The sequence below is a fragment of the Sceloporus undulatus genome, chromosome 5 (assembly GCF_019175285.1).
Source record: "Sceloporus undulatus isolate JIND9_A2432 ecotype Alabama chromosome 5, SceUnd_v1.1, whole genome shotgun sequence".
NCBI classification, from domain to species: domain Eukaryota; kingdom Metazoa; phylum Chordata; class Lepidosauria; order Squamata; family Phrynosomatidae; genus Sceloporus; species Sceloporus undulatus.
Window position 1 is genome coordinate 27,742,986 of NC_056526.1, and position 14,493 is coordinate 27,757,478.

The 14,493-nt window shown below is 40.6% G+C and overlaps 1 protein-coding gene across 1 annotated transcript in view; it reads right to left on the bottom strand.

Moving 5' to 3' along the window:
• Window positions 1–1,276: 1,276 nt before the first annotated feature.
• Window positions 1,277–14,493, bottom strand: part of LOC121930910 (tyrosine 3-monooxygenase-like) — a 35,006-nt gene continuing 21,789 nt past the window's right edge. The window contains exons 9-12 of the mRNA XM_042467906.1: window positions 13,647–13,703; window positions 11,959–12,054; window positions 4,554–4,687; window positions 1,277–3,272 (exon numbers count right to left, since the gene is read on the bottom strand). Coding sequence (XP_042323840.1) covers window positions 3,113–3,272; window positions 4,554–4,687; window positions 11,959–12,054; window positions 13,647–13,703 — 447 coding nt within the window. The 3' untranslated portion in view covers window positions 1,277–3,112. The remainder of the gene's footprint in view (window positions 3,273–4,553; window positions 4,688–11,958; window positions 12,055–13,646; window positions 13,704–14,493) is intronic.

Genomic DNA, 14,493 nt, shown 5'->3' on the forward strand with positions numbered 1-14,493 from the left:
CTAAAGAACTGTTTACAGGTTAACTAGCACACTCACCCCTACATGATATACCCATCCCCTGGTCTTCAAATACTGAGCCAGTGGTCTGCCTACAGCATATATCTGTATAGTGCTTGGTGCCCTGTGAAAAATGAAAACATGTTTGTTTGGTGTTCCCTACATTTTGTACACATTTGGACATAGAAAGCCTCTACAAATCTTTGGTTCATCACATCCATGGAGCTCAGGGTAGTGGGACTGGTGCTTGAAAGTCTGATTAATTCCGAACCTGGTGTTACACTATCAAAGCAAGTGCATTTGGAGGAACTGGGTACGCTCTGTGGTTCTCAGTTCATTATGTCTGCCTTGTTAATTCTAATGGAAGAATCAGATCTGGATTAAAGTTCTTCTGCATGTGATTAGGACTCTGTCTCATTAAATAAATAGGGGAAGCAATACAAGCCATGAGACAAGCTAAGAGAGGTTTGAGGAACCTTTGAAACTCTAGGGTCAAGATGCTGTTTAAGAGCTGGTGGGGCAGAAATCTCTGCTGCCATATGTTAGAGTTGCCAGCTGAAATAGCAAAAACATTTCTATACCACTTATCAGTGAACTTGTCTTCCCTAAGTAGTTTACAATGTGTAAGCCAATTGCCCCGAACAAGCTGGGTATTTATTTTACCACCGTACAAAAGGATGGATGGCTGAGCGGACCTTGGAGCCCTCCTCTAGGATCAAACTTACAACATTGTGGGTGCAGTACCAGCTTTTAACCACTGTCCCACCAGGGCTCCTTGATCTACTCTTCCTCAGGCTGACATACCAAATAAAGGGCAGAGCCCCTGTATCTTTAATAGTTGTATAAAAGAAGAAATGTTGTTAGGTGATCCTTAGCACTGAAGCTCTTTCTGCTGAAATTCCCTCTTCTACATAACCATTAAAGGCATATGAACCCTGTCTTTTATAACTATTGTTAAGGGTTGGAAACCATGCCATATGAGGAGTGGCTTAGAGAGGTGGATATGTTTAGCCTGGGGAAGAGAAGGTGAAGAGGTGACATGACAGCCATCTTTAAAAATTTGAAGGAATGTCATCCTGAGGATGGAGCAAGCTTATTTTCTGTTGCCCCAGAGACTAGAACACAAAGCAATGGATTCAAAGTACAGAAAAATAGATTCTACCCCAACATTAGGAAGAACTTCCTGACAGTAATTGCTGTTCAACAGTGGGACATACTGCCTCAGAGAATGGTGGAGTCTCCTTCTTCGGAGGTTTTTAAACAGAGGCTGGATGGCTATCTGTTGGGGGTGCTTTGATTGTGTCTTCCTGCATGGCAGAGAATTGGGCTTGATGGTCCTTGTGGTCTCTTCCAACTCTATGATTCTATGGCAACCCTGGGCTTTTGCTGCCACTGACTGTGCATGTTCACACACTCCCACAGTGGCTGTGAGGAGGCAGGGAAAAGACTCAGGCACAGCCAGGAAAAAGGAACAGCTGTTTCCATCCCAACAAACAAATTTTCAAGTTTCACAGGGCACCTGTGAGGGCAATGGATGCTCTTTTTTTCTGGCTATGTAACTTTACCTGTGTGAGACAGCATGGTGTAATGGTTTGACAGTTGGACTTTTACCACTGAGTCCAAGGTTTGAATGTCTGCTCAGCCACGGAAGCCCACTGGGTGACCTTGGGCAAGCAACATTCTCTCAGCCTCAGAGAAAGGCAAATTCCCTGAACAAATCTTGCCAAGAGAATTCCATGATAGGCTCACCTTAGGATTGTCACAAGTCAAAAAATGACTTGAAAGAATACAACAGCTGTATGGCACCCTGCACTACACTCACACTCACTCACACACACACACACACACACACACACAGAGAGAGAGAGAGAGAGAGAGAGAGAGAGAGATGTTTAACAGCACTTCAAGCAGTTGTGCAATTGAAGTGGCTGTTGCAGAAGAAGACACTGGATGTTGCCTTCCAAAAAAGAACATGCACTGGTGCAACTACGGTGGTGGCGGCAGTGATTTGTGGTTCACACTAGCATCTGACACCAGCAGGATTCTGTGCAAGGTTTACAAATGTGTGTACAAACCACTGTGTGACTGCAAAGGGGAATGGCATAAGCCCTCTTAACAGCATGTGCAAAGGAAATTCCATGCAGTTCATGGAGTTTCTGCTGGCTTCACATTATGTGTGGAAGGTTTCAGGGGAAAGGGCTACAGTTATAGATGTCATGGAACTTGGACTGGAGATGTAAATCATGATTTTCATTCTTGCAAGCAAGAATGAATAATATTGCAATTTTTCTCCTCACTGCAAGAAAGCCATTGATAACTGAGCAATTTCCAAATACTATTTGTAGTTCAGAACTTATTCTGTTGTTGTGTGTGATCACATTTTGACACAGAAGACAGCATTTGCTGCACAGGAAATGTTTCTGCAGAAAATACTGTTTTCTGTGGAGGAAAAACATGTGCATTTTTTGTACAGAACAAATTCTGAAGATCCTTACCATATAACATTCTCCCCATCAGGCTTTCCTGGCATTTATGACTATTTTTCAATTACTCTCAAATATTGCTTCTATCCCTACCTTGGATCAAACACATAGGATGCTTAATGAAAGACAAAAAGAGGAGAATAAGCAGAGGTCACTATTTTTTTAGGAAGGCACCTACAAATACAAGAAATGTGCACGATAATTTATACTTCAAAACAAATAGGCCCACTCTCCCTCTAAGAGAGAGTGGCATTATGAATATTCAGGATACTTTTAAAAAATCCTTGGTTTCACAAACTATCTACATTTTATTACAGGCAGGCTACCAGGAATAAGCTAGCTAACCCATTTTCTTCAAGACAGAGGAATCATCACCATAGCTTGGAAAGTTACTTTTAAGAAAACTAATGACCCCTTGAATCCTTCCACAACTGTGCAATGGTAGGATGATGCTCTAGGAACCAGATGACCACCATCCTACCACTGCTCAATTATGCAAGTTATTCAATCCATTCTTCTTAAAGCTATTTTTCTAAGCATCTGTAAATGCCAGATTTGTTTTGCCAGAGAAATGTATATAATGTTTCTCCAATTATTGCATTATTCCTGTGAAAGATTAGATCCAAATTCTTTTAAGAAAACCTTTCAAAAATATGACACAGGTTCTCCAATTCTTCTTTCAAGTGAGTGATTATTTCTTTCACTTTCCGTGGTGAATCTAGCACTTCTATGCTGCATGTAAAAGGATCGTAATGAAGAGGAAAAGCCTTCTTGATTGTCAAAGCATATTTCCTGTTGAGGGAAATGATAACCAAAGCATAGGTTTCCATATAGTATAATATAATATATATTCAATAACAAATTTGCCATCTCTTGGCACACTGCTACATGAGGCAGCTGGACAGAAAGACAGATAGCACTAGATGGTCAGGGTGACTGGGGATTTGGGGTGCTGTGGGTCCAAAATAGCTTTCCAAGCTCAGTACCAAGGTAGCAAGAGTTGTAAAGGTTCTGTGTATGTGACCTTATGGTTGCCATAAGTCAGAAATGACTTGAAGGTGTGTGTGCATGTACACACACACACACACACACAGAGAGAGAGAGAGAGAGAGAGAGAGGCTCACAACTTGTACAAATACACACAAAGGGAGGGAGGGAGAGAACATGTTTTCCTGTTTGGAAATTAAGGCCTGGGACAGACTGCCAGAAAAGAGCAGCCTGCCGGTGGCCTTTTTACCTCCAGAGGGAAGTCGCATCTGCCAAACAGTGTGGCTTCACTCCAGATGAAAAAGAACATGGAGTAAGCGGGTTCTTTTTCTGCCATGCCAATTACATCCAAGTGTGCCAATGGTGCACTCGTGAAGTAACTAGTGCGATGCGACATTCAGATGCTATGTGTCCATTACATCATAATGGCACCGCCAGTATGTGCTAGGGTTAGGGACCGTGTGGCTACCACGCGGTTCCTAACCCTAGCTACACTGCTGCCACGTCACAAAAGGGCCGTCTGTCCCATGCTTAAGATAGACTTCTTAGCTGAAAGGGCTGTTCAAGATCAAGATGAAACAAGGGAATTATTACTTCTCACTTAGGGAGTTGGGATAAAGAACATTTAATCTGATTCATTTATAAGACTGTGCCAATAATACCAACAAATTCTACTGTGGCTGCAGAGAAGGCTGTCCCTCTTATTGGTGCACTATGTGCTTACTGTTGATAGACACAGGCTATCACCTGGGAATATTGAAGCATTTATCCTACTTGCTTCTTCTCACTTCTAGGTGGATCCATAGTAGAGTGGAAGCTGAGGAAAGGAGGAAGCTAAATGGGTAAATACACAGACCCCCCCAGAAAGTGTTTGCCGGTTGCGGCAACAGATCAATTAGTCCTTGCAAACTACAGCAAGCTACTGTTCTACTAACTGAGCTGGAGATTTGCATAGAGCCCTTTCCTTTTTCCAGGAGTCAAGCCTCCAAACTGAAGAATTTTAGACCTCCTCCCTCATCTGGAGAAAACTGAGCTCTGGCAACACGAGTTCATTATGCTCAGATGGGCCACATTTTTCATACTTACTGGAGCTGAGACTTTGCATCTTCAAACTGTTCTGCTACAAAGTAGATGGACTGGAAGGTCTGGTCCTGGTAAGGCTGGACTACCATCACATCTGGGTCAAAGGGTTTGTATTCTGGTTGCTCTGATAAAGCATACTTTTAGGAAAGAACAGTAGAAGGGTTACAGATTAATTTGCAGTCATGAGTGCTTATTTGTTCTCTGTATTGTGTGTCTTCAAGCTGTCCACCCTAAGTGGACCTATCACAAAAGATAGGAAAGTTTTCTTGGCAAGTTTCTTCAAAGGGGGGTTGCCATTGCCAGCCTCTGAGGCTGAGAGGTCACCTGGGGGAGGTTTTGTGGGTAAGCCAGGATTCGAACCCTGGTCTCCAGAATCATAGTCCAATGACTACAACAAATAGGCAGCACATACAATGCTGACAAGTGGATGTAGGGAGACAGAGGGGAATCTGTGCCAGAAATCTGTGGTGCTACAAGGACTGTCAGACTTAGAATGAGAGGTGGGTGAGTTCACACTTCCAAACAAATGGGCATTTATTTCCCTGATGTTTAATAATGACCTGAACTTATTTCATCTTTTTTTCCTAATTAAATTTTATTTAGTTTTTACAATAAAACATATAAAGTCTGTAGAACAATAAAAAAACAACAACGATAACAAGGGTCAACTGCAAGTTTGTTTCACTTGGCTTGCTCATACTGAGTATCCAACTTTGTATATTTCTAATTGTGGATAAATTTGCCCTTGTCTGATTTGGAATTGGATTTTTTGTTGTTGTTTTTTTAAAAAAACCTAATCCCCACTTGTTCTTATAAAATAGTTTGGGGTTGTTAATTTTTTATTTTTAGTTTGAATATCAAAATCTTGTGTTGCCAGTTAGGACGTCTTGAGTACAACAGAATCTAAACAGCTTCTCTCCCCTGCTAGCCCAGGATTTCCAAAAACACTCACTTTGTTTCTTTGTTCTTCTCCATCAATTAATTGGTGGTGGAAAGGTTACCAGCAGCTGGATCAAGGTATCATGGGAAATATTCATTGCCCAAGATCCATAGTTCTTAGGGCACTGCTGTTGCAATATTTTAAGACTGAATCCTATCCAATCTAGAGTGGACCTATTGAATGAAATGCTGAATGATGAATCAACATGTAGTTAAATCCAAGTGACTCTAGTAGGTAAATCTCATTGATTTTACGTTTGGGTAAACAATAGGATTCAGACTTGGGATGCCAATGAGAGGTATACAGAGAAACATCATGCTTGGATTTAAATGTTGCTTATTTCATTCTCACATTTTTCTTTTCTTTTTCTCCCTGCCAGCTGAGATTAAACTAGGTGAGTTTTGTATCTTTTTCACCAAACAAACCTGTGCAGCAGGGAGGCAAAAAAAGAGAGAGAGAGAGAAAGAAAGAAGAGTTAATTTGTGACAAAAACCTCTTTTGGACAAATATCTTGCAGAAAAGTATATTTTGCACAGGATTTTGCACTGTTACTGACTATTTTTATTTATTTATTTATTTATTTATTTATTTATTTATTTATTATCTGTAGTTGCTTGAATCCATTGATACAAAAACCCCAGATAAGGAGGGCCCACTGTACTTCTAAATTTGCCTCTATGCACAAAAATATGTATCTTCAGATTTTATACTTTGCTTCTGCTGGTGTGTATACACAAAATCCACAAAAAAGGTATACCTTCATTGGACCAAATAAAATACATCTACACAAACATTGTCATAAAGGGCTAGCACCTTGACTGCCCTACTAGTACCACCCAGGCTGAGGCTAGGGAGGGTGTAGAAGCAGAAATTTCTGGGTCTCTGGAAGGCTAGGATAGTGAAAAAGCACACCATTCATTACAAAATAATTGTCAGAATCCCACAGTGGGACTATGTCTGTTGATAAAATTAGAGAGCAGGCTCTTTGAACTCAGTTTGTAGCAACTGAAGTAAGCTGGGGAGAAAAGGGGAAAGTGGAAGGAAGGATGAGAAACTGGGACATTTTAAAAGCAAATGGGGAAAAATCTAACAGGATTAATCAGGACAGTCAGAGGATATAGAAATCAAACATGTATTCTATTGATTCATGATGTCTCTGTTTGGGAATAACCATTGGACTTAGGTCTGTACATTTTCCAACTGATTGCCAAGAACTTGGAGAAGTTACTTTTTAGGACTGGGCTTGTCCATGATGGCTCAGACAGGGACGTAGCCAAGGGGGGGAGTCCGTGGGGTCCGGAACCCCCCCTTCCATTAGATATAATGAATGGTGCACATTGCCACACCCAATCCCCATTATAATAGTGGCACTTAGTTTGGACCCCCCCCCTTCCCAAAATCCTGGCTACGTCCCTGGCTCAGACCTTATGTGTGTTGTAATTAAAGCCCTCCTCACAACTTATCTAAGATCTGAATTTCTCAAAAGATGTTATAAGAGGTTAAAGAGGGAATGTCTTTCTTCATTCCTTCCTTCACTACACCTTTCTAGCAGAATTTTTTTGAAAATGCAAAGTTTGACCTTTACAATAAATGCTCACCATTTGAGCAAAATGGACACATCACTAAAGCTGAGTTGACCTTTAGAATTTCTTCAGTGAAATGGTTGGATGGGAAGATGCACAGAATTTTCATGCCACTTTGGTGCTGAGCCTGGAGAAGTTACTATTTACACCACAGCAACCATTCTGGCTAGTGACTGTGATGTCTGGAAGGTCCTGGGAGCGAAATCCCAAAAATGTAACTTGTCCAAACTTTCAATTTCTCCCAAGGATGGCATAAGCTGTGTGGGAGAAGTTGGGGAAGCTGTCTTGATTCAGTTTGCAAAAAAAAAAAAAAAAAAAAAACGCTACCAAAATTAGCCGGAATACTAATTTCTTGTTTGAATTTACTAAATGACCAACACAGTTACCCCTGCATGGTTCCTGGATTGTGAGATATCACATTGTACCTGCAACAGGGGAACCCTGAAGAGTGAGCCAGTGGACTGGGACTTTCAAACAAGGTAAAATATTTTTTTCTTCTCAAATTTGGACTGGATTGGCACATTTTACCTCTACACCTACCAAAATGTTCCTGATGCAAGAACATGGAGACTTCTTGAGGAATCCATTGTCCTCTGCCTACAAAGAGGCTGTGGCCTCACAGGAATGGAGACATAGTGTATTGCAAAAGAGGAGTCCTTATTGATATGCAAACGGACTTTAAATTCCCTGGACTTTGAAAATCTTCCTATTGCCAACATAGCCAGAGGAGAAGGGACCAGCCTGCTAAAGATACTCTCCTCATATCATCTTAACTAAGGACAGAAACAACAAAATGCAGTTATCTTACTAACCTCTCCAATTTTTCTACTGTTTGGTACATAACATCTTGTCTGATGGAGAAGCCAGCAGAGCTTTGAAAGCTTGCAACAAATATATTGTGCATTTCAGTTGGCCAATAAAGGTATCACTGTTTGGTGGATTTTTGTTTCAATTTACTAATTTCTTGGTTAGCATAGGCTATATCTGGAAGGACACTATTTAAATCTAAACCAGATGCCTTAGGCATAATATGTAGCTATATTATGCTTCAGGTCTTGTGAATACAAGCTGAAAGTTTTTTAGGATCTCAGGCACATTTCTTTCCATAAAAATCTATCATTCTTTACTGTGGGAATCTGTGCTTCAAAATGTTGAGTTGACCCGATATAACCTTGTAACAGCTGCGGGAGCCTTACGTTTCCACAAATGAAGCATACAAAGGGGGTGAGGTCTGCCAATCGTGAAGTATGGGCTGTTGCATTTTACTGTATATAGGCTGAACTCCAGGCTGGGTGTTAACCGTGAACATAATGCAGAACAGCTGACAGTACAGTAAAATTACAGTGCAAAACCAAGTGTCTCTAGCACATTTTTGCTCCTTAGGAAAAAAAAAGGTTGGCCAGCAGGCAAGCTCTTCCATATCCGTTATGGATATAGACCAGAAGTTGGGATACCACTCTGAAGGACAAAATGGTGGTTGAAAAGGATGCAACTTTACCTTAAAAGCACATGTAGGAAAACCAAAACTAAAGCTGTCAACAAAAAAACTTACAGTCTCCATAACTTAATGTGTGTTCCCTAAGGATATAATTCTTCACTAATTTTCTTCTCAAAGGAAGAAACAAATAATTTTAGCTACTTGCGTCCTGCTCCAAGAAAATATTGAAAAACTACAGAGTTTTCAAAGCCTATTTGCAATTCAGGATAATATTTCCACGTAGAAATTTCCATTTCCTGTACAGGAAATGCACACATATTTGTTTTGCATACAAAACAACAGAAGAAATAGCATTTTTGGAAGAAATATTGTTTTCTGTGCAAAAAAAAATAAAAATGCTGTTTCCTGTCCCCAGATTCCAAGAAAGCCCCCCCTTCACCCCCCCCTTTTGGGGGGGGGGAGAGGCAGGCAAGCTCCAACTGCCTGCCTGAACGAAGAAAAAGCCCTCCTTCCGACCACCATCTTGAGGGGGAGAGAGGCCTGTTATGTTTTGGTTTTTTTGACTTTGTATTGTACTTCCTGTTGTACACCGCTTTGATCTAATTTGGAAAAGCGGTATATAAATAAAATTATTATTATTATTCTGTAAAACAACAACAACCAGTAAGAATTTTGTGCAGAGTAAGCCCCAAAACGTGAAGATTCTTCTCACTCCAAGATTCTTCTAGTCAAGGTTTTGCAATATGAAAAATACATGAGATATATAAATGTATTCAATTACTCTTTCCATCTTTAGTGTTTGCATATTTGCAAAGGCAACTTCATAAGTACAAGTGGCTTCATCCTGCTAGACTATGGAGAGACGTACATAATATGCAGTGGGTTAGGAAAACTTTCCCCAGCCTAGTACCTGCCAGACCTGTTAGAGGTCCTGTCAGCATGCTGGCTAGTAGACAAGTCTGATAATGCCAGGAGATGATATTATTTGTATCTTAAAACATCTGGATTGAGTAAGACTAAGGAAATGTATCAGTCATGAAGCTCACTGGACCATATTGAGCTAACTACTCAGCATAGATTAACTTTCTGTTTTGCTCTGTTCTTTTATTTATACCCCATCTTTTCATCAAAGCTGGGACTCAAAGCAGCTTACAAGACTGTAAAAGCAATTTTAAAAAACCTAATAGATGCTGCAAAAACTACAAAAAGCTATGATTAAAATAATATTACACTGTCAATAGAATTAAAGCCCTCAAAAACATTGTTTTCATAGCAAAGACGAAGAAGTTGTTCAGTAGATGAAGAAAAGGCTTTTCCTTGTAAAACAGCACCCTGGAAATCCTTTGATTAGGATGCTGACAGGGTGAAAAAGCAGATTTGGGCGTGCGAGTGTAATATACATCAACCTTAACTATAATGACAGAGCTCCATCATCCATGATACAAGATCTTGACTATATATATATATATATATATATATAGAGAGAGAGAGAGAGAGAGAGAGAGTCAACACAAACCATTACAAAGAGCACATGTGAACATTACCTTATAACAATTAAAACCATTTTAAAAGCTGCAACAATTTAAAACTGTGGCCTGTTACAGACGGGCTCTTGAGGCGCCCCCGTCACGTGCTAGGGGTTGGCCAGGGACCTAGCGTCCACACTGGCCTCACCCCTAGCACGTGACGGGGGAGTAATAATGGCGGCACCCTATAAACACAGGCGACGCCATTGTTACGTGCCGGACGCATAGCGTCCACACTTCGCGCGGCGCTTATTGTCAGAATCCATCTTCAGCAGGGCATTCAGGGTGTCTTCTGTCAGATAGATAGATGGATAAGGAGTTAGGCTTTCAGGGTGTATTTTGCCAGATAGATAGATGGATAGATAGATGGATAAATAGATGGATAGATAGATGGATAGATAGACAAGCACATAGATAGATAGATGAAGAGATAGATAGATGGATGGATAGATAGATAGGTAAATAGGTAGATAGAGAGATAGAGAGATAGACAGATAGATATAGACAGACATAAAGCAACGTTGGGAAAAGTGGGGGAATGCTGCCATGAGGAACAAGCCGGATGGTCACGTAGGACATGGCAGTAGACAATTTATGAGGGGTTATTGGGAATTGGAAACCAACCCGGTATACAGCTTTAGATCTCTGCCGGATAGAAAAGCCAGGAACCAAATGGTCCAACCCCCCCTTCCTTACTTCCTACAGATCAAAGAAAGGGATTCTACTTCAAAGGCAGCAAAGAGGGGAACCAACTCAAGGGGAGGGGTTGGAGGGAATTTTAAGGTTCTGATTCCATTTGAAACTCTCAGTTTTGGCAAAGACGTGGCGAGAATACTTTGTTCCAGTTCTGTTAATAAATTTTCTGTATCATCTGAAGTTTGTTGTGGATTTCTGGTCAGAGTATTTCCAGAGCCTCACACTTATGACGTCGCGAGTGCGCCATTGGCGCCTCGCAGCGTCATAACTGCGCCGCAGGAAGAAGCACCATTTTGGGGCTTCTTTTTTGCTCCGCGCGGGAGCTGCGCAGTTTGGCTGCTGCGGCTCCCTCGCGGAGCAACCAGCAGTGCCGGCAGACCACCGCTTTTAGGCAGTCTGTAACACACCTAAGTAACCTAAGTTTTGAAATAAATTAGGCTATGAAGGCTTTAATAAAAATATTGCTTTGGTTTTTCACTGAAAAGAAACCAGTGTTGGTCCAGTGGGGGAAGGAATTCCACATTTGAGGTGCCACAGCTGAGAAGACCCTGTACCATGTTCCCCCATTTCATATTGTCCCCAATTGGAAGACACAGAGGAGAACCTTTCCTGTGGATTTCAAACCTTGGACAAGTATAGATATAAAGGGAGAGGCAGTATTCTGGTCCCAAAATTTTAGGGCTTTAAATGTCACAACTAGAGCGTTGAATTAGACTGGAAACAAATTGCCACCCAGTACTTCTCCTGATGTAAGCCCATTTGATTTCAGTGGGTGCACTTTACATACTGCTTTATGGTGATTCTGTTTAAATACTAACTTGACAAAACTTCACACACACACACACACACACACACACACACACGTACACACAATTTCTTTTGTCCAGATAGCAGAAACACAATCAGTGTAATATATATGCAGATAGGTGCCTGAAATGCCATGACTCTTGACTGGTTTTTACATTTTCAGGATGGAAAAGTGCCAATCATAATGAGAGTCCCACTATTTCATCATGCTTGGCTGCCAATTACATGGCTTCTTCACTATTAATTAGAAACATGCAAAAACTATACCACTGAACATAAGGCTCAGTGCTATCATCTAGTGACAGCAACTGGTAAGCTTATCTAATGTTAATCAACACAGTCATATTGAAATAACTGATCTTTATGATAAAATCACTCATATCTTGGAAACTGGAAGATCAATACTTTTAAAACTTACCATCAGCTCCCCATAGGAAGAAAGGAGACCCGCTCCATAGGCTTTGATAGCTCCATTTTGTTTGCAGAGACCAAACTCAACAGTAAACCAATAGAGCTAACAGAAACACAAGAATGAAATTATCAAGATTGCTCTAGAGAAAACATTGTCATCTCTACCCCATGCATACCACTGCTCACTACCAAGCTGCTCTGTTTTTGTATAGAGAATGCAAACAGTGTCTATTTGTTCCTTGATTTATTCCTCTCTATATAGATTTCTGTGCTTTTGAGAAACAGACTTACATTGGCAGGAGTCTTTTCCTTTCTCCCCAGAATGCATCAGCCTAGCATACTGTCCTATGTGTTGTGGGGAAAGCAAAATGATGCTTTCCAGATGAATTTTGGCCATCAAAACCCAGGTCCAAAAGGAAAGCAGAGAGGGACACAGGCAAAGTGTTGTCAATGTTTTTCAGCCCAGCGGTGTAGCTGGTTTTGCATGTGTGCCTAAGATGTACACTTAAATGTCACATACAAAGGGCAAGATGATTCTTGACCTAGGCTGCATCTGCACGGAAGATATAGTTTTGTGAGACTTTTAGTCTTATCTGTCAGCGAGCTCTGGTGCCATGACAAACTACAATTCCCAGAATTCCATAGCATTGGATCATGGCAGTTAAAAGTTTTGTCAACATGGATTTGTTTCTGCAGTGCGGATGCAGTCATGTAAATCATTTAAGTCTATGTGGATGACAAGGATGTAACTATCATGGAGCAAAATGGAGCCCTTGCTCCCACATGAGATTTCTGCCCCCCAAATGAAATTTTCCATCAGTCCCCAAATTTCTAATATTGCACTTAAAAGTTCAGTTGAGCTTTGAGAAATATGGGTCCAAAACACATAGCAGAAATAATCCATTTCGAGACCGCTTTAATTGCCCTGGCTCAATGCTAAGGAATTCTGGAACTGCAGTTTTGTGAGACATTTAGCCTTTTCTATCAGAGAGCACTGGTAACACAATAAACGGCAATTCCCAGGATTTCCTAGCACTGAGCAAGGACAGTTAAAGCAGTCTCAAACTGGATTATTTCAGCAGCACGTTTTGAACCAAAGTATATGGTCTCCAGAGAAAATTGCCAGGGAAAGATACCAAGAGAATGTAAATAGAGAAAGAGGAAGAGTTCTAGGAGTGAATAATTGTCAATATCTCGCTCTCTGTTGTTGTTGTTGTTGTTATTATTATTATTATTATTATTATTATTATTATTAACTTTTATTTATAAAGCTCTGTAAATGTTAAGCAATTTCGGGGCTGGAAGAAATTTCATTTTGCAACATAATTCTTATTTGGTGGTGCAGTGTCTTCATTTTGCCCCTGTGTAGTTACACATCTACTCTACAAGCAGTGTAGCTACTTTTTCAGCTACAGCTAAATCCATGGTTAGTTTTCTACTCTCTATGCTGGAATGTTATGGCAAGAGATAAATGGAATATTGGAGACACACTATGGGAGTGTGTCCATGTGTTTATCATGCGGCAGGTGCAATTTAGATTTTCTAGCTCAAACACTAAAAATGGCCAGGCGTTTTGGCAAATGCTGACTAGTTTACAAGAGAATGTCGTGTTCATTAAAGTATTCATTACACATGGAAGAAGTCTTATACTTTGGTACTGCATTAATCTGCTATCAAAAGGCAATGCATACTCACAGCTGATAGTTTTTCTATATCTGTATCAGATGCTCCAAGGGAAGCCAGCCCGATATCCTAAACCAAAAGTATTCATTTATAATAAAATATTTAAACTTTGCTAAACCGTAAGAAATGTTCAATCAATGAAAGGTGAGGATTAGATGAAAGGAAACAGTCAAGTGAAAAGAGTGCAGGTATAAACTATCTTACCATCAAAATGAAAATGCAAGAAGCAGCTTTAAATCTCAAAAAATAATTGTGGGGTGGAGGTTAAAGCATGATGAAAGCATGCTAGAAACAGTTTTCATAAACCAATGAAAGATTCATAAGGAAAGGGGCAGAAGAATCTTTCATGGTGTTGTGAATATGAGTAGGTGGAAGTAGATTGAAATATGGTAGTTACAATATACAATAAATGTTCATGTCTTCCAGCATACAATGGCTGCAATGCTGTATGGCTCAGCAAAAAGTAGTAGTTCTGTATGTGAACCGATGCAAACTGAGCCATATAACCCCAGACTTACTGTATAGCCTCTGATCACACACATACACACACACACACACACACACACACACACCCTGGATGACCATCCCATTCCTTGTGGGGAGTGGGCAGGATCAGAAAAACATCTGGCTATATGGAATGAATATAGCAGTGCTGAGATCTGCTGAGGTCCTCTGGATATATCTATGCTGATTTTCCAGAGGGGTTTCAGAGACTGTAGTAGAGTAAATAGGGGGCACTTTGGGGACTGCAGAGGGAAGAAAAGAATACCACCACAGCACTCAAAAAAGGACATTCACAGGTATAAGGGAAAGTTATACATGCATATGCCTCTCTCATATGCATATCACAGCCAGCATG